General features: G+C 35.7%; 1 protein-coding gene across 2 annotated transcripts in view; it reads left to right on the plus strand.

The window, feature by feature from the left end:
• Window positions 1-21,405, plus strand: part of LOC121428939 (ATP-binding cassette sub-family A member 2-like) — a 99,950-nt gene extending 78,545 nt beyond the window's left edge. For both annotated transcript variants that reach the window (XM_041625831.1, XM_041625833.1), the window contains 17 exons: window positions 3,578-3,776; window positions 4,398-4,503; window positions 5,099-5,274; window positions 7,705-7,882; window positions 8,209-8,324; window positions 8,979-9,129; window positions 9,829-9,952; window positions 10,999-11,131; window positions 11,574-11,715; window positions 12,523-12,594; window positions 13,355-13,461; window positions 13,933-14,074; window positions 14,559-14,693; window positions 17,124-17,429; window positions 18,387-18,524; window positions 19,614-19,793; window positions 20,332-21,405. In XM_041625831.1, the coding sequence (XP_041481765.1) occupies window positions 3,578-3,776; window positions 4,398-4,503; window positions 5,099-5,274; window positions 7,705-7,882; window positions 8,209-8,324; window positions 8,979-9,129; window positions 9,829-9,952; window positions 10,999-11,131; window positions 11,574-11,715; window positions 12,523-12,594; window positions 13,355-13,461; window positions 13,933-14,074; window positions 14,559-14,693; window positions 17,124-17,429; window positions 18,387-18,524; window positions 19,614-19,793; window positions 20,332-20,361 (2,435 nt within the window). In that variant the 3' untranslated portion in view covers window positions 20,362-21,405. The remainder of the gene's footprint in view (window positions 1-3,577; window positions 3,777-4,397; window positions 4,504-5,098; window positions 5,275-7,704; window positions 7,883-8,208; window positions 8,325-8,978; window positions 9,130-9,828; window positions 9,953-10,998; window positions 11,132-11,573; window positions 11,716-12,522; window positions 12,595-13,354; window positions 13,462-13,932; window positions 14,075-14,558; window positions 14,694-17,123; window positions 17,430-18,386; window positions 18,525-19,613; window positions 19,794-20,331) is intronic.
• The last annotated feature ends 2,228 nt before the right edge of the window (window positions 21,406-23,633 follow it).

Below are 23,633 nucleotides of genomic sequence, written 5' to 3' on the forward strand. Positions count from 1 at the left end.
TCATGCACTGAATCACCTTACTGACCTGTTCAATATCTTCCGAATTTACCGTTTTCTTCGTGTAATGTGATATTCAATTTCTGTTTTTGACAACTTCAGACCAAACGTGAATCAGAACTGTGTTCCCTTGCCAGTTTTTATTGAATTGTGGACTGTAAAGACCGATTTTGTCTACTGCATTCGTCATTGTGTTGCTCCACTCCAGTCAGTGAGTGAGTGAGTCGCTGCCCAAATAATCAAGAACTTGAAAATCAAAAGCAGCAATTAAGAAGTAAGATTTAATAAATACAGGACTGAATAGAATCTCACATGAAAATAAAAAAGGAAAAAAGAGCTGATAGGAATGGGGAAGGAATATAATTAAAAAAAAAAAAATCCAGAACCAAAAAAAATCAAAGAGTTTCGAACCAGGATCCCCGCACTCATAAAAAAAACCTTCGTGCGTACAGATTTGTCCACAGACCATGTCCTTGTATGGACCGTGTTCATAACAATATATGAACAAAGTGTGTTCGCTGCTGTTGCCTCGCAATGCTTCGGCAATCCAACTGCAATTCCAATCATTTCGCGATCATATATTGCCCTGTTTTTTGTGGTTCCTGAGCTTGCTACGTAATTAAATTTCATAATTTTTATTCAGTTGTGAAGACGAATGTCTATGCTTTATATTGATAATAATATCAATGTGGTGCAAGCATGATTTCTAAGTGAAAAGATGCTTTGTTTATTCACGTATATTTCTTGAAAACAAATAATTTTTTCTAAGCTAAATATCGGTTACCAAAATATGTTAAATGTGCATTTCATTTTACTGTTCAGAAAATTCAAACTTTTATCTATGTAATAAGACCAATCTTGAGAGGAATAAACTATTCTAAGAGCAAAAAACGCTGATTGGAAAGATCGTCTTCCATGGGCTGCTGTCAGCTCAGCTGCTCACTGCTCGTGGTGTGACGTCACTCAGCTGGAGCTCGTCAGAGGACGGACGAAGGCAGAAATATGCCATGAAAATAAGTCATTTTTGAGAGCTGATTTCTGCAAACTCTAATCACTATTTTAAAAGGTGAAGTTATATATCTGATTAGTAATACTTCCCCTTTACAATGATGACCAAAAAAAGTCATCATAAAATACTTTTGATTCTTCGGTTGTCTACTTTAAAGATTAACAGCTGCGTGAATAAACTGCTTGTTGGAACTCCAGTCATAAAAACTTCTTGATTCAACACTTTCGCTTGCACTTTCTTCTCATCACAATTGATACGATTTTGATTCATACACGGTACAAGACACCAAATGATAATTCAACACTTTCCAAAAGTGCTTCACCAATGCATGTACTTCATTTCATCACAGTTAATATAATCATTATAAATGTTCCTGTTGGTTTGTAATTAGGTTAATACCCATTCCAAAATTCCTATGGTATGATTTTCATTGTAACAAAGGTTTTGGTTAATCGCTGCACAAAAGCTTGTATTGTCACTCGATCAAAATCAATGTAGTGTCTTTAAACCATCTTTTGGCTTGGACATGTATATACATTCCCTTAAATTAAACTGTAGCTTCATACCCTTTTTTCAAAGCATTGAATGTTTCTTTAAAGTGTTGCACAAATACATTGTTGAATGGCCTCTGGAATTGCAATTTGATATACTTTTATTTCAAATGTAGAAATATTTCTGAATCGCACTTGTTAATAATAATAATAATACATTTTTATAGCTCCTTTTCTAATACAAGATACAAAGTGCATTATATTGAGAGGAGAAATAAAACATAGAAATACATATAAATGCAAATGAAAATTTAAGCAATAAAAGACCAGTGCTGGCAAGCGGGAGTTAGCGGAAAAGATGTGTTTTTAGATTTTTCTTGAATACATTGAGTGAAACAGAATTCTTTACAAACTTGTTAAATGAATTGCATGTGAGATATGAACATAATTAGTCGGAAAAAAATTGAACCAGCCGTATTTGTATCTGCAATCTACTGCTCACTGGGCAGTGACTTAACCACTAGGCCATTATAATGATCCGTGCCGCAGATATAAATACCTCAGCTCTTCTGATTTTACTTTAACAGAATGGAGTGTTATCAAAGGCTTCCCAATTAAAATCTAAGATATGTATTAAAATACATTCTTAACTTGCAATCAGCTAATAAGATTGTATGTTTGGCTTTGAGAAGCAATGAGGCTTTTTGGTCACCATTTTCTCTAACATTGATGATAAATCTAGAAAATTCCTGCTTAGATTTTAATTTCAATAGCAAATTGCTTTTTACGAAAGTATGTAGTTAAGATGTTTGTTATTATAGATTGTGGCAAAAAGAAATTGTCATTTATCCTTTATGGATATTCTTGGGAACTTCAACTTTTCTGCTCTGGAAATTCATGGAAAGAGTCAATTTTGTAAATTTATTAATTGTGTACCCTGACAAGAGTAGAATAGGAGTCACAATAACAAATCCAACTCTTGACTAACCGATAATGTATCATTTGAAAGAATGCATGGATTGTTCTGGGGGTGTTTCATAAAGATTTAAGTATGACTTAAGGGTCACACTCAAATGCTGACGCATACATGATATGCAATGTGCAACCTAATTGATCAATACGCAGTAGTGCGCGTCCTCTTGGCATGATCTGACCATGGCGGTAACATTTTTATCCCTCAAGCAAATAGGCATTTAAGTGCAACTCTAAGTCATACTTAAATCTTTGTGAAACACCCACCTTGAACAAGTTTTTTTTGTTTAACTGTTCTATTAGGGCCATGTCTCTCAAAGAGTTGCGATTGGTCTTCAATCACATGTATGGAAAGCCAAGGTTGCCAAGGAAGAGGATCCATTTCTGTTTATATCTTATTAATATTTTATTGACACAGTTCAACTTTTCAAGTCACTTTCATTTATTTATCACAAGAACATCACATAACTTGTTATCCAATGTTTTCAGGACTGATATGCTCCAAATTAGTTTGATCTTTTTTATTTCCAAAAGATTGCGTGTACATGTATTTCCTGTATAGGCCCGCTTTTCCGATGGCGACGGTGTCAACATCAAATCTTAACCTCAGGTTAAGTTTTTGAAATGACATCATAACTTAGAAAGTGTATGGACTTAGTTTGTGAAACTTGGACTTAAGGGCAATCAAGTAATGCTGAACATCCTGCCTTGGTTTCTGGTCACATGACCAAGGTCAAACGTCATTTAGGATCAATGAACTTGGGCATGTGATTAATTATTCAATACATTGTAGCTGTTTTAATTTCAGCACTGCTGCTATATCGAATCGCGTAATCCAGGCGAGACTGCCAGAGACGTTCTACTTGTTAAAAGTTAGGATTGATTGGAATAATCGCCATTAAAACAGGGGATCAGGACAAATGTTGGTTGATAAAATTGAATGGGAGTCCATTGGCTGTTTTAGTTTTGGGGTACAAAGAAGACAAATAGAGATTTAGATTTAAATCCATGCATAGCATATAAGGCCTTGTATAGTTCATTGACCATGGCTGTAATGATGCGCTTACATTTTATAATGCAAAATGTATTTATTTAATAATGAATACAGAAGCCCATGGTGGGACCCACATCAAAGAAGTGAAGTGCTCATGTTCCGAGGATCGCAAGAACTTCCAGTGCCCCAAGAACGTTGGGACCCCTGACCCTCCGCTCTTGCAGGTCATCACCAGTGACAATCTTATGGACGTCAGTGGAAGGAATCTCTCTGAATATCTTCTCTACACGACGAACAGGTTCAGACTTCATAGGTAAGCAGGAAATTCTTTTTTGTCCTGCGTTATTTGTCATGTTTTGTCTGGTCGTGGTCGAGTCAGAACTTAAAATATGATCATCAGCATTCATAGTCCCCAAGGTCATTGATTTGGCTGACACACTGGGAGTGGGGGGGGGTCATCAACAAATATAAGTGTTCTCCTTACCCCAAGAAAAAAATGTGAATGTGGCCAATTTGATTTCCCCATAATGTATAGTGATTACAAATATTTAAGGTAATAACTTTTTCCTTGTTTGTAGGCTTTGGTTCAAATATTGACCAATTTGCTTTTTTTCTTATTGTATTTTCTTTTCAAACATCTTTTTACATAGATTGGATTCTATTTTAATGTATTATATTTTTTTTGTAAGTTTATTATATTTTGCACAAATGAGTTTGTACTACATTTTTGTGTATAGTATCGATGGAGTGTTTCATAAAGCAAGGATTTCAGTAGATAATAACTGTTATCGTTCAAAGTGACTGACTCTTTGTTTTCATTTCTTGCATTCCAGTGCTCCTCAAAGCATAGAAAACAACAACTGAATATTAAAATTACAATTTTGATCAGATTTGATGAGTGAAATTTCCCTTGATATCGTTCATCATTTTACAGGTATGGAGCTCTGTCTTTTGGCAATGTTAGAAACTTTGTTCCTCCAAAGTTCAATGACGATGTACCCACCATCTATAAGAAGATCGCTGTGCGCAACGCTGCAATGGTGAGTCTTCAAATTGGAAACTGACTAGATTTCCATTTTGTCAAGTTTGTCTGACAAGTTATCAGATCTGACATCTTTCCTTGATTTTGATTGGCTGAGAGGCACTCTTACTATGGTAACTGTCGGATAAAACGTCCGACAAGTCCTTTCATGAAACGCCCCCCCTGATATCCAACATGTGTTAATAACTTGACCTTGGTGAGATGAATGGTACTTATTAGGATTTATTCCTTGAATGCTTAATATGTGCCTGGATGGTGGACCAGCTACATGTTCAGTACACAGTAGAGTCGAGTTTGAGATGACTGGTCAGAGGGGAAGGGGGGGGGGTGACAAAAGAAGACATGGAAGACGTATGTGGTGGAGGAGGGTATGAGTGTTAGGTTGAGGGAGGAGGATGCACTGAATAGTGTAAAGTGGAGGGAGAGGGTGATGAAGATCTCGATGAATGCAAGGAGAATCTGGCCACCTCCGTAGTCCGGGACTAAACTGGATTTAAAACCTGGATGACTGAGTATATGCATGCAGCAACTGTTTTGCATGAAAATGGAACTATCATTATAATTACCATTATCGTTATCAATTTTCTTGTTAGACATGGCACAATCATAAAGGATTTCACAGCCTGCCAACATATCTCAGTGTGATGAACAATGCGATCCTGAGAGCCAACCTTGACCCACAGATACATGGTAACCCATCAGCCTATGGTATCTCTGTCATCAACCAACCAATGAACAAGACAAGCTCCACCATGTTGGATGATTACACGTAAGTCTACAAGCACTGGAGTCCTATCTGATATGACATGGTGTTGGGTCTTGAAAATTTGGTACATGTGTCTGCTATTAAATCATACATGTAGTTGTAGTTTTACCAATTTTCATTGCATTTACATAACATAATATCTTCCGTTCCACCTCTATCTATCTCTCCTCAGTGAGCAACTTGCTTTTTTATATCTCCTTTTGAAAACTGGCTAGAAAATTGTGAATATTTTCCATCTAGATTTTTTTTTAAAGGATAGGTAACACACATTCTTCCTAGACCCCAGGCCACATACATGCCGGCTCAGTTTCTAATAGGTGAGAGAACTACAAAAAGCACACCATTCTTTCATTATTATCAATCTATTCTTCGGACTTCAAGAGACATCTCAAGTCCTTTTGTTATGCTCATCGCCATAGCCATGTCCTTTGCACCAGCCAGCTTTATGGCCTTTGTGGTAGCAGAGATGACATCCATTAGACATTGCTTAAAGATCTGTCAAAGATCTCTAAAAACTTACTGTTTTTTTTTAAAGGATACACACGAAGAAAATTCACGAAAGTGATGATTATAGACAAATTATATATGGATGGAAAGGTATTGTCTTTTTATACACAAATATATCACTAAAAAGTCTTATAGATGTCGTGGAAATGCAAGAAATGAAATTATTAGACACCCTTCTCAGCCCCCCAGACCGACAATCACGCAGCCAAAAACGGTCGAGAATAATGACGTCACACAATCGACGAGCTCATCAGCTCTCTGTGCATCATGCACTGAATCACCTTACTGACCTGTTCAATATCTTCCGAATTTACCGTTTTCTTCATGTTATGTGACATTCAATTTCTGTTTTCGACAACTTCAGACCAAACGTGAATCAGAACTGTGTTCCTTTGCCCGTTTTTATTGAATTGTGGACTGTAAAGACCGATTTTGTCTACTGCATTCGTCATTGTGTTGCTCCACTCCAGTCAGTGAGTGATCAGGGTACCGGTAGTCACTTAAGAACCAAGTTTGAAAGGATACTCGTAAAATTACGTCACTCTCGCCGATGAATATTCATTAGATCGTGGTCGTGCGTGTTCAATACACACTGAGTGCATGCATGCAGAGAGTTTGTATTGAACACGCACGACCACGATCTAATGAATATTCATCGGCGAGAGTGACGTAATTTTACGAGTGTCCTTTCAAACTTGGTTCTTAAGTGACTACCGTGAGGGAGTCGCTGCCCAAAGTAGGCCTAGAGAATCTAACTTGAAAATAAAAAGCAGCAATTAAGAAGTAAGATTTAATAAATACAGGACTGAACAGAATCTCACATGAAAATAAAAAGAGAAAAAAGAGCTGGTAGGAACGGGGAAGGAATATAATTGAAAAAAAAAAAATCCCGAACCAAAAAAAATCAAAGAGTTTCGAACCAGGATCCCCGCACTCACAAAAAAAACTACGTGCGTACAGATTTGTCCACAGAGAGTCTCTATATCGTTTCCGGGTTCATAATGATATATATACAAAGTGCGTTCGCTGCTGTTGCCTCGCAATGCTTCGGCAATCCAACTGCAATTCCAATCATTTCGCGATGGATATTGCTTTTTTTTTGTGGTTCCTGAACTTGCTACGTAATTAAATTTCATAATTTTTATTCAGTCGTGAAGACGAATGTCTATGTTTTATATTGATAATAATATCAATGCGGTGCAAGCATGATTTCTAAGTGAAAATATGCTTTGTTTATTCACGTATATTTCTTGAAAACAAATAATTTTTTCTAAGCTAAATATCGGTTACCAAAATATGTTAAATGTGCATTTCATTTTACTGTTCAGAAAATTCAAACTTTTATCTATGTAATAAGACCAATCTTGTGAGGAATAAACAATTCTAAGAGCAAAAAACGCTGATTGGAAAGATCGTCTTCAATGGGCTGCTGTCAGCTCAGCTGCTCACTGCTCTTGGTGTGACGTCACTCAGCTGGAGCTCGCCAGAGGACGGACGAAGGCAGAAATATGCCATGAAAATAAGTCATTTTTGAGAGCTGATTTCTGCAAACTCTAATCACTATTTTAAAAAGTGAAGTTATATATCTGATTAGTAATACTTCCCCTTTATAATGATGACCACAAAAAGACATTATAAAATACTTTTGATTCTTCGGTTGTCTACTTTAACCATCCCATTCTTCAGACTTCAAGAAACATCCCAGGTCCTCATTGCCATGTTCATCATTGTAGCCATGTCCTTTGTACTGGTTAGCTTTGTAGTCTTGCAGCAGAGATGACATCCAAGAATTTGCCTTTAGATCTGTCTGCTAAAGAGCTCAAAAAGCTTACAGTTCTCTTACTTATTTCATTGTTCATTTTATATTGTTTATTATTAAGTGCTATGATTTGAGATTGTTATTCTCTTTTTTATTTATCATTTCAGACTTCAAGAAACATCCCAAGTCCTTATCGCCATGTTCATCATCGTAGCCATGTCCTTTGTACCAGCTAGCTTTGTAGTCTTTGTGGTGGCGGAGAGGGCATCCAAAGCCAAGCATCTCCAGTTTGTCAGTGGGGTCAACCCTCTCGTCTACTGGCTCTCCAATTTCTTCTGGGACATGGTGAGTGGCACGAAACCTTCCTAGCCTTCCATCATGGCTGTTGTCCTGGGCCTGTATTCAATTAAAATAATTGATTTATTAAGTAACTTACTTAGTATTGTACTGGCTTAGCATAATGATTATACTCGTATTCTGATTACTTATTTAACTTTATCAGGCCAACTCTAAGCAAAATACTTACTAATAACCACTGTGACGTCATAAAGTTCTAGTCAAGTGATAAGCAATATATGTATCCTTCTGTGCGCCGCATGGTTGACTGCGTGAATAGTTTGCCCAAAATAACACAATTCTCATTGTTCCTATTACTTTTTTGTTTCTTGTAGATGAACTACTTGATACCAGCAGCTTGCTGTGTGACGATCCTCAAAGCTTTTGATATTCCAGCTTACTCCTCGGCCACCAACCTTCCAGCTGTTGTGATCCTTTTCTTGCTTTATGGGTATGGTATCTTCAGCAATGTTAATAAATTAGAATTTATCTGGTAGTAAGCAAAAATCACAATAGGATGAAGGGTAGTGTTGTCACCTTTCGTTTTTTGTTTGGTGGTAATTGAATGTTGTTTTCCTCCCACTGCAGCTCTTGCAAGATGTTCCTCTACATATGGCACCCTCCCTCCTGGGCCCCGTCTTACAAACAGTTACGATTGATCCAATCAATCGTAACTGGTAATCCATCAGTGTCATTTTATCAACAGTAACTTTGCAAATTGTCGTTTGTAAACAAAGGAAATCACACAAAATTGTCAAGAACTCAATGACTTTATGAATATACATTCATATCTAGAATTTTTTTTGGAACAATCATGCATTTCATATTTTGACTTTGCTGGCTTTCCATAGTTGCGATTGATTGGATCAATTGCAACTCTTTGAAAGACGGGCCCCTGGTGTAGTACAATTACATAGGTACTCGGTAGGAAGGAATTCTTTGATTGCTTGAGCAACTGATCAAGGTAGCCATGCAGAAGACGGTAACAAATTTAGTATGCAGCACTTTCAAGTATTAAGCCCTATATCCATGTTGCATGTTAGTATTATTATTATTACATGTTTTTTTGCCCTTATACTTTCATTGTGTTTTTACCTTGATTTAGTTTTTCCATCACACCAATGATGTACCCAGCCTCACTCATCTTCAAGGAGTCTAGTCTTGCCTACGTGTGCCTCATTGTTATCAATCTTTTCATCGGTATCACAACAATCTGTGGAAGTTTCCTCGTTGAACTCTTCAATCTTGATGATGAGGTATGTGTCTTTTCTGCTCCAAGCCTTGGGCCCTGTTTCACAAACCATTGTGTTTGATCATAGAACAGATTTTATGATTAATTGCATCTGTCCATGATGTACAATCAATCGTGAAACTTTGTTTAATAATCGATCGCTAGCTTTGCATCACAGGACCTTTGTGGATATTATTATTAAATCTCTAATTAACTGTTTTTTTAATAGACTAGGGGTGGGGGCTTTTTTTTCTCTTCAAAATATTGATTAACTTGTGTTGAACAAGTATTTTATATCTACTACAGTATATATGATATCTTTTAGTCTGATTTTCAGATCACACCTAGCCCATTTATTTGAGATTTATTTGACAATAACATGAGGTTGAGTGTTCGCTGTTTATCGTTTTATCTCACAATATATGATGATCATATACTGCATACTAGGATGGGGGGGGGGGGGGCGGGTGGGGTTGGCAATATGCAGACATCTTATCACCTATTTTTTTTTGATAATACATGAATTTCGAATTATGAATTCTAAGGGTTATCAACCTATTGCAGAAGAGTTATCGCTAAGTTGTATTGTTTATGTAGAGTTAGATTGTTATGATATATTTTATTTTGCATTTATGTGTATATGTTATGTGAAGCCACTGGAAACTAAATTTCTTTGTATGCTTTGCATTCATGGACCAATAAAACAATCTTGAATCTTGAACAGGGTTTAAAGAAGGTGTACGATACAATGTACTCTGTCTTTGTCATCTTTCCTAACTATTGTCTTGGACGTGGGCTCATGGATCTTGCTTATAATGACTACATGAATGAGTATTACACCAAAATAGGTGAGTCAGAACATTAATGTGGTCAGAGTTGCTTATAGGGCTGCCACATGTGGACCTTTAAGCCATTGTATGCTGACATGCATGTGGCAGAATGTCATCTCATTTAATCCTCTTTCTTGATATTAAGCATTCTACTCTTTATTTCAAGAATTCCCTTTTATTGATGACACAAAATATCAAATCAAATTCTTTATAATTATCAAGAAATAAAAGAAAGGAGGCGCGATAGCTCAGTCGGTAGAGTGGGGATTTCAGATTCTAGTGTCCTGTTTTCGATTCCCACTTGGTGTGCTAGCACCCTTTGGTAAGGCATTTATCCTCATTTCCAGGTCCCATGAAGAGGACCTTTAGCCGTCAGTCCTCTGGTTACTTGCTTACAAGCATTCATGCTTTCTTAGCAATCAGGTAAAAAATCACCACCACCCATCGATTCAATTAAATTTGTGTATAACCAAAGGCAATTTTTGATATACAAAACAGTGTTGAATAAGAAAACGGCTCTTCAAACGTACTATGCTGGCTAGCATGTCTGGTTGTGACAGCCCTGTTAGGTAAAGAATTGGTTGAACATTTGTTTGTTCTATCTTTCTTCAACTTTTATCTATTGTAATTTGAGCAAGAATTGTTTTTTCTCTATTTTTGTGAGATCCTGATGAAAAAAGAAATACTTGGAGGATACCACTTCTGTTGGTCATATGAAATGTATACTTGGTACACTGGAAGGGAAGCACGTAGACCTAAATTCCCCAAAGTTGGTTCATTTTGTTAATTTCAATCCAATGATTAAAATGTGTCATTGGAAGTCATTTAACTCATTGGCTAAATAAAATCCTAGGTGTTAGTATTTGAGTTTTACAAAAGAAGACTATGTTAAGCTGATCCATGGATTAAATATTTCATTTGACATTAGATCATCAATGCAATGTTTTCTTTTAATATGTAGGTTGACTAAGCCCACCTCTCTGAATAAGGGCCCAAATAAAAAAACTCTTCCTGCTAGCCACAATGATGTATATATTGTTTTCAACTGTTTTTGTTTTATATAGGTGCCGTTGATGAAGTTCAGTCACCGTTCAGATGGGATATGCTTAACAGAATGTTTTTTGTGATGGTCATAGAGGGCGTCCTGGCATTTGCATTTACCGTCCTATGTGAATATGGATACATCATCAGAAGAATGTAAATATAACAATACAGTTTTTTGAAAAATTTAAGTGATATATTTGTAATATGTTGGAACATGGCAATATGTGATACTTCTTTGTTTTGCGTATAATAACAATATCATCTTAAGCAGGGCCCACTGGTAGAACAGTTTTCAGAACTGAAGTGGCTACCGTGGGTGAAATATGACATTATTATTATCAAATTAATTGAAATAGAAGTGATTTCAGATGTGGCATAGGTCTCATTTAACTCCGTCAAAATTTTCTTTGTGTTTAGTTACATGGCAAAAGGTGGAAAAAAGTCTACGTATTTTACGTACATGTAATGGATTGTTAAAAGCGCATATTTACATAGCTTTTGTTTAATATCGAGTCCTGTCTATAGCATCCAAGAAACCTTATGCACATTTAGTGGGATGACAACATCGTTGTCTTACATCTCTTTCGTTTCACAGAGAAATATTGCCATGCTGTAGAAGAAAAAAAGTTGATAAGAGTCTTCTATTCAGCGAAGACGAAGATGTTTTAAGGGAGAGACAGCGAGTATTAGTCGGAGAAGCGTCCCAAGATTTACTGAGAATAGAAAACCTTACAAAGGTAAGTGCATTGATCTTTGTCTGCCATGCATAGAAGTCGAGTCCAAAAATTAATGGTTATTTCTGTCAAGACCAACAGAAAATTGCCCAAAATTCAACCACTTCATTAAAAATATACTTCTTGTGCTATGGTATTTTAATAATTAATAATTTGACTTTTATCGCACCAAATCCACTCTGTAGAGTGCTCAAGGTGCTTTTTAGGAAATAAAAGAAATTAAGAAGAATTGAAGATAAATGTTTTAAGGTAATGTTTGAAAGTTTCAGATGTCAAGCACTGTTTGATGTTTTCAGGGAGGCTATTCCATACCTTAGAGGATGAGTAAACAAATTATCTTTCCCCCAGGTTTTAGAAACTTTGGGGGTAACAAGAGAATTGGAAAAGGAGGAACGTAAGGATCTTGAAGGGGTATAACTTTTGATCAGTGAATGAGGTACTGGGGAGAAGAGCCATGGACACAGTGGAAAGTTAACAACAATATCTTGAACATAATTATTTACTTTTCAAAATATTATTTTCTACTCATATATGTTAAATATTAGTCTGTTTCTGATTGCATAGTTCAATTCAGTAATACAATTAAAAAATACTTCTGGAAATTTCACACATTCTGAAAATTTGATATCCCCTGCAAACCATTCTACAATCTTATTAAATATTGAATAATAATTCTCTTTGAGAGTTTCTGAAATGTGCAGAATATGTGTCTAGAAAGTTGAGGGTGTTGCAATTTAGGGGGGGGGGGTGCAATGTGCAATCTACATGTAAATACTGTATTCTTTAATTTTCTTTCCATTTTTCCCCCAGATATATAAAACTAGAAGATTAGGGAGCCATTTAGCGGTGGATGGTCTCTGTTTAGGAGTGCCGGAAGGAGAGGTAAGAGTAGTCATAATAATCAAGAATCTTAAACTTCTGTTTCTGTTTATGGTAACTCCTGTAGGAACTTAGCAGAACAGCATTTTGCTGGTAATTATGCCAAGCTCGTAATTTGTGATAGAAAGGATGATGATGAGAAAAATCATGATTATTGTAATAGTGGTGATCATGGCAGTAACGATTACAAGTTAGCATGGTGATTTTGAAGATGGTGGTTGTGGTGGTGATGATGATGATGATTTTGAGAATGATGATGATAATGATAGTGGTTGTGGTGGTGATGATGATGATTTTGAGAATGATGATGATAATGATGATAGTGGTTGTGGTGATGATGATGATATTGAGAATGATGATGATTGTGGTTGTGGTAGTCATGATGATGATGATGATATTGAGAATGATGATGATAATGATGATGATAATGATGATGGTGGTTTTGGTGATGAAGAAGATGACATTGAGAATGATGATGAGAATGATGATGATTTTGATGATGGTGGTTGTGGTGGTCATGATGATGATGATATTGAGAATGATGATGATAATGATGATGATTGTGGTTGTGGTGATGATGATGATATTTAGAATGATGATGGTGGTTGAAATAGTGCTGATCATGATGGTGATAACAATGACTAATTATTATAGTGATGATTGGTATCCTAAAAGATTGAAAAACAATAATTTTATTGAAACTTTATGCAACGATCATTGAAATAATTTGAAATGATGATGTATTGCTTCTTTTGTTTTCTAGTGTTTTGGTCTCCTTGGCGTAAACGGTGCAGGGAAGACGACTACATTTAAAATGCTTTGTGGTGATTTAGGAATCACTGGGGGAGATGCGTACATAAATAAAGATAGGTGAGTCTAAGCACATCATTGTTGTCCAGTAGATTAGTCTACAGACTTTGAAACAGGGTGAATGGGTTCCGGAAATGGTTAATTCCTTGAATGCATGAAGCACTGAAAATTGCAGTTCAAGCTAAAGTCCATGTTACAGTAATAGTGTGCCTTGGAATATGTATTTCTAGATAGATAGTATCGTATAAATGCCTATAATTATTTTTTTGTGAAGGCCTTTCTCATTTTCTAAACTGTGCTTAATGATGAAAATCAAATGGAAAGTTCCTGTTACATGCAGAGGGCAATTGTTCTAGTTTAGATTGAAATTGCCTTTTAAGCGTATATTAAAACAAGTTGTTAAGTTGTCTGTTATGTTTCAGATCAATTCTCTTTTAAGTGTATTTTAAAAGATTGCTAAGTTGTATGTTATAATTAATAAATGTCATAATTTATTATCAATAAACATAATTTTTGTTGTTTTCTTTACAGTATATTCAAGAAGAAGATGAAGGCATATAAATGTATAGGATACTGTCCTCAGTTTGATGCACTATTTGATGAGCTCACAGCGAGAGAACATCTCCTACTCTATGCAAGAATAAAGGGGGTCCAGCAAAAAGATGAAAAACAGGTACATGTTTGATAAAAGGGTGTCTTGAAGAAATAGACCAGGGGCCCATTTCATAACGCTGTTCGTAAGTTACAAATGACTTTATGCACGACTGGTTACCCTTTCTTATGCTACATGATATCCCTATGTAACTGATTCAGCACCTAAGAACAGGTTCCAGTCGTGCGTAAAGTTGTGCGTAACTTTACGAAAAGCTTTATGAAACACCACCGAGGGACCCGTAATAAAAAGGTTAGCGATTAATCACTAAATGAAATGGCCTATCAGGATCGTCGTTGCATCTGCATTTTGCTCTGTAGACTGACTAGGAACCAATCGGAATTGTTCTTTCAAATTAGTGATTAATGGCTAACCTTTGTGTTACAGGACCATGATGACCACTTTATGAAACTGCTTGTAAATTATGCATGACTGGTGATCTGAATGGTTTGTTGCAAAAAAAAATTCATATTTTCTTTTCTCTTCTTGTTTCCTCTTGATTCAGGTTGTAACATGGGCATTACGCAAGATGGCGTTGATGCAGTACGCAGACCGACCCGTCGGGACGTACAGTGGAGGGAACAAGAGGAAACTGTCGACTGCCATCGCACTTCTAGGCAATCCTCAGATCATATTCATGGTAGGATGGAGATCTGGGCGGTGTTTTACAAAGAGTTGCGATTGATCTGGGGAGCGTTTCATGAAAGGACTTGTCGGACGTTTTATCTGACAAGTCCCATTTTATCCGACAGTTACCATATTAACAGTACATTTCAGCCAATCAACATCAGAGAAAGATGTCAGATCTGACAACTTGTCGGATGAAAATGTTGATGAAACACTCCCCAGATCAACCATAACTATAGAAAGCCAGCAATGTCAACATCTAAATTCATGTTTGTTGAAAATGTCTTCTAGATATGATGTATATATTCATACATCTGTTTTCTTGACAATTCAGCATACTCCTCTTTGTTTACAAAGGGACACTGTGTAATTTTCATTGAGGAAAACTTATGATATTGATTGATTTCCATATAGTTGAGGTTGATTGGGTCAATCCCAACTTTGGCCATGTTGGGGGTATTTGTTGAATTACACTATACCATTATATCTGTGTAAGTGTATTGGTCTAGTTCATAAAACGTGGACATAAGAGTTATCAAGTATCACTGAACATCTTGTGCGAGTTTCAGGTCACATGACCAAGGTCAAAGGTGAATGGACTTTGGCCATGTTAGGGGTATTTGTTGAATTACCCTCATGACTCCGTAGGTATATTGGTCTAGTTCATAAAACTTGGATATAAGAGTCATCAAGTATCACTGATCATCTCATGCAAGTTTCAGATCACATGACCAAAGTTAAAGGTCCTTTAATGTCATTGAACTTTGGCCATTTTAGAGGTAATTGTTAGATTGCTGTCATTATTTTCAAACTTTATAGATATAGTGTATAAAATGAGGATATAGGGGTAATCAAGTATCACTGACAAGTTTTATGTCACATGATCAAGGTCAAATGTCAATGAACGTAGTATCGTATAATTATATGAATGCTGTTTTTTGTGAATAATTATTTTACAGTAGTTTTTAAAGTCAGAACTGCTGCTATATTGAATCGCGCGATGCAGGTGAGACTGCCAGAGGCATTCCACTTGTTATTCTTTGTACTGTCCAAAGTTGAATGAAATACAACTGTAGACATCTAATGCTTTAATTAAAGAGAAATTCCAGTATTTGCAGTAAACACTGATTTCATGAGAAAGTCTGTAAAACAAGGCTTAATTGTCAGTATATCATCGAGGATCTAGATCTGGTACAGTTACATTAACTGAACTTTGTGAAATCTTGAAATCTACGCTGAAAAATGTTCACACCGAAGATCCCCAACACAGATAAGCGCACGTGGGACAATGTATAATTATTGCTTAGGGCGTCGGGCCCGACGCCCTACCCGATTCCTGTGCTTATTTGCTGATTTCTCAGCAATTACACAATTTCTTCCAGAATTCTTTGGCACATGCGTTTTATTTATACAAACAGACACTTTGGTGGTCATTTCATTGGATTCTGTACGAACTCATTTTGATATCGTTACCAAAACTAGCATTTACCTTTAACTCTTTGACTCCAAACCATGTTTTCTACTTAGTTTGGGTATCTCATGCTGAATATCTTCTACTTTCAAACAAGCACTTGTGAGAGTTATTTTTCTTATCAGTTTTGACAAGGTAGATATCATTTGAAAGCTTCAGATGTGCTATCTCAAGCTCAATGAAAATCTCAAAATTCATATTGAGGAATTGTAATCAAGTATCACTGACAAGTTTTATGTCACATGATCAAGGTCAAATGTCAATGAACGTAGTATCGTATAATTATATGAATGCTGTTTTTTGTGAAAAGTTATTTTACAGTAGTTTTTAAAGTCAGAACTGCTGCTATATTGAATTGCGTGATGCAGTTGATACAGCCAGAGGCATTCCACTTGTAATTCTTTGTACTGTCCAAAGTTGAATGAAATACAACTGTAGAGATCTCATGTTTTAGTTAACTCTTTGACTCCAAACCATGTTTTCTACTTAGTTTGGGTATCTCATGCTGAATATCTTCTACTTTCAAACAAGCACTTGTGAGAGTTATTTTTCTTATCAGTTTTGACAAGTTAGATATCATTTGAAAGCTTCAGATGTGCTATCTCAAGCTCAATGAAAATCTCAAAATTCATATTGAGGAATTGTAATCAAGTATCACTGACAAGTTTTATGTCACATGATCAAGGTCAAATGTCAATGAACGTAGTATCGTATAATTATATGAATGCTGTTTTTTGTGAATAGTTATTTTGCAGTAGTTTTTAAAGTCAGAACTGCTGCTATATTGAATTGCGTGATGCAGTTGAGACAGCCAGAGGCATTCCACTTGTTACATGTTTGCATGACCCAGGCTAGTGAACAAAGAAACAAATGAATGAATTGTGTAATAAATGAATTACTTAATGAGTCAGTGAGTTAATTTATAGTTTAATAAATCTGACGATCACTCTTTCATTGCTCTGTACAACACAGGACGAGCCTACAACAGGGATGGACCCGCATTCCCGACGTTTCCTCTGGGACTGTCTCCTCTCCATCGTGCAGGAAGGTCAAAGGTCAGTTATCCTCACATCGCACAGCATGGAGGAGTGCGAAGTCCTCTGCGGCCGTCTAGCCATCATGGTTAATGGTAAATTTAAGTGCCTTGGATCCGCCCAGCATCTGAAGAATCGTTATGGCGACGGATACACTGTGACGCTGAAGGTGGGAGGGGAGAGGCCCAATGTTAAACCGGTTACGAGGTGGTTTAGCCATACCTTCCCACATTCAGACCTCAAGGTATATTTATTCTCTCTCTGTCTGACCCTCTCTTTCTCTGTCCCTATGTATTTACCTTTACCGATTGGCAATGCCATGAAATATGCATGTCCTACCCCTACTTGTGGGACCTTCATGAAATTTTTTGTCTCCGATTTCTTGTTCTTTTGACAGTCTGTAATGTTCTCAAAGGATCATGGCTTGATCACTTTGTGAAGTAAAGTAAGACTTGAGAAAGATGGGAGTTAGACATACAAAAAGCTTAATCATTTTATGGAATTGCCCCCATCTGTCTGCCCTATCTTTATTTTATGTCTCTTTCCCTATCTCTCCTCTCTACCTCTGTCTCTATGTCTTTATCTCTACTATTCTGTGTATCTATTTTCTATCGATTGTATCTTGCTCCTTAAAAATTTCTGAGTTGTTCCTTCTAAATACCCGAGTGCAAGGTTTGTATGTGGGCAATTCCATACAATATATACGTCTGACCCCCCATATGTGGGACCTTCATGAAATTTACTGACTCTGATTTCTGGTTCTTATGACAGTCTGTATCATGACTTGGTCAGGTTATGCAGTGAAGTAAAATGGGGGGTTAGATTTACAAAAAGGCTGATCCTTTTATGAAATTGCCTATGTGTGTCTTTCCCTCTTCGTTTTCCCTTCTAATATCATCTATAGTAGATATGAATGTATTCTGTAAAACTTATCATTATTGTACATATTTATTATATCCCATCAAAAATATTTTAGTAATAAGCTATCTATGAAAATATTTATTTACGTGTTAAACCTATTTTGCACAGATCCGCTAGTAAGGCTGCATGGATTTTCTTCCTTGTCCCTAATTTTCCATAATTTTAACCGTGTCATTGAAATCAACAATCATACAATTTTTTTCAAAGTAAACAAATTCTGTAACTAATATGGATGAGTAAAGCTATATTTATTGAAATTATGTGCAACTTTATTTTGCAGGAGGAACATTTTAATATGGTGCAATATAGTATAAAGCTAGAGCATGTAGATCTAGCCGCTATCTTCAGTCAAATAGAAGATGTAAGAGCCTTACTCAACATCAAGGAGTACTCCGTCAGTCAAACAACACTGGATGATGTAAGTATTTCAATATTATTGACTCTGTCTGTGTCTTCAAGTCATGTAATTTTTTTTTCTTTCATTAATGGCCATTTTCTGTAGAAAAATGTCATGAAAATAGATTGATGTTGACTGCATGATGGTGCCGAAAATTGGCATTGCCTTAGACATGATCTACAAATTTTATAATATATATCATGAAAAGTGCTGAATTGGTATGCAAAATCATACTCTTTCCTTTAACTCCCTAAATAAAGGTCCAAAAGTTGTAATTTTTGGTGTAGAAACTCTTTTTGGTGTTCTTTGCAAATGTACATGAAAATATTGCAATGTCAGATCAATTTCTCATGTATTATTTTTTTTTGCAATATCTGATGTATTTCTGTGTTTTTTCTACCTTTTTTTTTTTTTTTGTCATTGAACTTTGTCAGGGACCCTATTGAGATCATAAAAAGAATAAAATGAATTCATTTAGACCAGCAAAAGTAAAAATAATAATACATTTATGATTTTGCTTGAAAACACAATTTGCATTGACTTTGTACACAAAATCATATTTTTGAGCAATTTTGGGTCCGACATGCCCCAGCCTCGATAGGGTTAATATACTGTGTTTGGCCATTCATAATGTTCCTGTTCAATTTAATGACAGAGATTATACATATTCCAAAATGTGGGATCTTTACACTAATAGCTGTTATAAGCTACTAAAACCCTTGCATCTGATTGGCTCAGCACAAATTAAGAATTAGCATTTACTTACTATTTGCTTCATTAAACATTCATCTCGGCGTTTTTTTTTTTGGCTGGATGTGATTGAATTCCAAGTTTAAATTGATATACAATTTAATGTCTATTTTTGTCCCTGTGACTATTTTACTTATTTTGAAATCAAACTAATCTTGTATTTGCTGTTGTCACTGGGATGTTAAAACCTTGTTTGTCAAAATCCGAGATATTTTGAGGTCGGCTCATAAAAGGTATTACTTCAAAAATATGGACTAATGGTAATAATGTTGAAAAGAATAATTATGATAATGATAGTAATTATAATAAATGGCAACAATAACAAGAACAACAAATGAGTTTAAAAATTATCTTTTGCAGGTGTTTGTGACGTTTGCCAAGCAACAAGTGGGCCATGAAGACGACAACTCATCTGGAAGCAAAGATAATAAGAAATCATCTAGAAGAACCAAACTTGAAATGAAATCCATGTTACTAGATGAAAGTCACCTTGAATCGGATTCCGATGACGAATTCCTACTCAAATTTAGCAAAAATAATGTAAGATATTTTACATAATGGTATTTTGTGTTGAATGGCTCAGAATGGGATACCAGGTTCAAGTTCAATGTCTTTATTTTCATATCAGTAAAAATCAAATTCATATTTACAACACATAAATTATAAATGCATTTTTAAGGCATTAAATATTTACATACATAAAGAGAGCAGAAAAAAAATGCATTTCATAATTCATGTACAATAATATAGTAGATGAGGAAAAAGGGGGGAACTAAAAAGCGAAGCTTGTGGGTTAAATGTTGCCCGAAGGATACCAGGTGCCCGTTTCATAAAAACTTATAAACTATTGTTAAAATCTTCATTGTGATTGCAGAGATCAAAATTTACAGCTTCTTATACTTTCCATACTTTGTGGTCCACCCCATCTAATTCATTTCAAATTTGATGTGTGGAGGGATTTCATCATGCTCTACCATAAATTTGGTAATGAAAGTGCTGAAATGCACAAAGAATATTGGCACAATGTAGTACTCCAATATTTTCAAAAACTATTTTTTCTTTCTTTCTCTCACTACAGCCTCATCTGACCTTTGATATAGAAGTATGAAGTTTGCGGCATCTCGGTGTCCTCACCATCTCGTTCAAGTAACTATAGCAGCCAAAGTGATCGTTAACATTACAACTTTACCATCAAGCACCATCATCATTGATAACAAGAAAGAAGTAAAGAAAGACACATGACGGAATTTGCTTCCTCATGTCAATGGGTGAAGTCTGTTGGAGCCAAGTAATTGAGTAGTTCAAAGGCTTTAGGGCATAAATTCATGAGCTGCTTGGACAAAGGTTAGAGCTTCCGATGAGTCTCTGGAAGTCATAGCAACAATTACAACTAATATATTTGTGGAAAGAAAAGTGCAATTAGAGTGAGTAAGAATGGGTATTGGAGCCTGCCTTGAGATGGAAATATTTTGTATTCCAACATTTTTTAAAAGTGATGAAATTGAAGAGAACTTTTATAGGAGAATCCTGCTTTGTTTTTGAAAATATTAGAGTCAAGAGTTCTGGACAGACAAGATTTTCTTTTGAAGGGAACTCTTTTCAAGGCTGAAATATGATGGGTCACTTTGAGGTTTCATGGCTAGGGGTACTTCCCTGTACTCCTCAACCATCATGGAAAGTGAAGTTAATTGTATTTTGGCAGGATTTTCCATCTCTTTGGTACTTGTTATGGAAACAACATCCAACTGAAGTCATAACGAAGAAGTGATCTATTCCAAACAGAAGTCATAATCCAACTGAAGTCATAACGGAAGAAGTGATCTATTCCAAACAGAATTTTGGAGAACGTTACCGCAGAAAACTTGTGGGATGATAGTTCAACAGTTGGAATATATCGTGAAGGTTTATCGTTATGTGATTGATACATGTATAGGAAGGGGCCTTGCAGAGCTGCAGAATTTTCTGAAATAAAGAAAAGATAAAGTGTCTCTTGTTGGTATACACTTGAAGTACAATGTATGTTTCCTCTGTGTGTCTCATACAACATGCTGCATTGTTCATACCTGTTTTAACCCAAATTTATATTGTATGGACCTATGAGGTACAGATTGTCATTAGATTTTTATGAAATGTACAAAACGCTTTGAAGACTTGACAAACTATTTAAAAAAACAAATGAATTATTGAAAGATAAGTAGGGGAAGGCGGGGTAAGTTGTGACAATTTTTGCTTTTTGCATGTTAGAATTGATATGATTAATAATCTTGTCAAAATAAGTACCTTGCCTTGAAATTTAATTCTTCTGAAATATTTTCCACCTATACATAACTTTCTACCCCCACACTGAAAGTCATTGTGACCTTTGAAAAAAAACGATGTCAAATGGCTCAACTTGCCCCATATATGGGGTAAGTTTGAGCTGCCTTCTGGGGTAAGTTGAGCCACAAAAACTATGTACAAAATGTATAAGGGGAGAACCAGCATGTCAATTTTTTGTTTAAAGTCTTTTCACTTGCTCATTCTCTATAAATACTAGTATCCTTTGAAAGGAAAAGAGCAATCATGTAAATTTGCTCCTTTCAGCCAGCATTTCAATCGATTTTTATGGTTTGTTTGTTTTTTAAAATACATTACCATAGGAATTACCATGGCTCAACTTGCCCCATGCTGTTTGGCTCAACTTACCCCAGTCCGAACTTAGTGCGATAATTTTGTATCCACACATTTATTATGCATCCATCATATAAAAGACTATGACAAGAATGAAGATCCATACCTGGACTAATAATGTTGTTATCATGTCTTTATTATATTTAAAGACGTGTGTGTTCATAAAGCACTTATCTATTTCACACACTTTTTTACTTTTTTGGCTGAAATTCATATTTTTCCCTCTAAAAAACTACTTTTTGTTTCAAAGTTGAAAACAATGTGGTGGGGTTTGGGGTTATGCTATGGGTCATCAATATATGACACCACCACAATGTCTGACTCATTCATTATTAGCCTGGGGCTGGTGGCTCAACTTGCCCCTATGCTCAACTTACCCCGCCTTCCCCTACATATCACTGCAGAAGTGGAATCTAAAATACAAAATTTTACTCTAAAAACATCAATATCAATAAAAAATATAAAGAATATATTTTAAAAATAAGGAAAGAAAAAAATACTTTCAAATAGGTTTCCTGGTTGTGTTATGGTCTATTCATTCCTGTTATCGTGTTGTGCAAAGTTTTCTCTCCCCTTTTTATAATTTGGCAAGATTTATATGGTATTGCAAATATCATATTGTTTTAATGCAAATATTAATGTTATCATGAACTTGGGGAACATCTCATTAAATTATTGATTGGTTTAGATCCACTTTATGTACTTTCCGTTTTGTCTAATACCACATGGCATAAGACTAGTTCATCTACATCCTGTACAGACCACGCAGAGAACCACAACAGTAGGCCCAGTCACATTCTTTCATATTGTGATGTCAAATGTTGATCCAAGATGTAAATAACATGTTGTTGTGACATCAGGCATTGTTGTCACCTCGCCGGTTGTAACAGGTCTCTGCTAGTGCATTGTTAAGCTTACAATGATTCTGTGCAGCTGGTACAACTTGTCTTGTCACCATTTGGGTCCCATAACACAAAGGTTAGAGATTAATCGTAAGCTTGATTTTTACGATTAATTGTACATTGTAGTCAATGCAATCAATTGTAGAAAAATGTTCTACGATCATTGCTAAGCTTTGTGCTACGGGCCCCAGGTATAATTGACATCATGCCCATTTTCCATGTGCAATTCAAATATTCAATTCAATCCAGGTTTATTGCAAACAACATGAATGGCAGTCACAGACTGAATTGTAGATGTTTACACAATGCCAGAAAAATATATAAAAATGATTAAGATGTCTTTAATTAAGTTTGGTTTTATCAATTTGGTCTCCTATCCACTAGGCCTAACAACATTTAGTGAATATGGTTAATTTGATTAAAAATCAAATGATCATTTGGCAGTGTGCAAAATAATTAGTAGACAACATGAAAATTTAGACCAGCTAGCCATTAGACTAAACTATTAGACTAAATGAGAATTAGACTACAAGTGGGTACTAGACCAAGTGTAGTGTAGACCAAAGAGTAATCAGACCAAATTGAGAGTAAACCAAATTGGTTTAGCCCATGTGGTTAAAGACTATTTTAGAATGAGACCAACTGTTTATAGGCCAGGTGAATAAGCCAGTTCACGGTTAGCTCATGATCAACTTTTCTTAAATGACCTTTGTGATTTTTATAAGGATAAGCACTATCATTTTCAAATGTAGATGTTGCGTAAGCTTTACCGGTAGAGTATTCAAATTCTAAGAACAAAGGCATTGTA

This window comes from Lytechinus variegatus, chromosome 15 (genome assembly GCF_018143015.1).
Source record: "Lytechinus variegatus isolate NC3 chromosome 15, Lvar_3.0, whole genome shotgun sequence".
NCBI classification, from domain to species: domain Eukaryota; kingdom Metazoa; phylum Echinodermata; class Echinoidea; order Temnopleuroida; family Toxopneustidae; genus Lytechinus; species Lytechinus variegatus.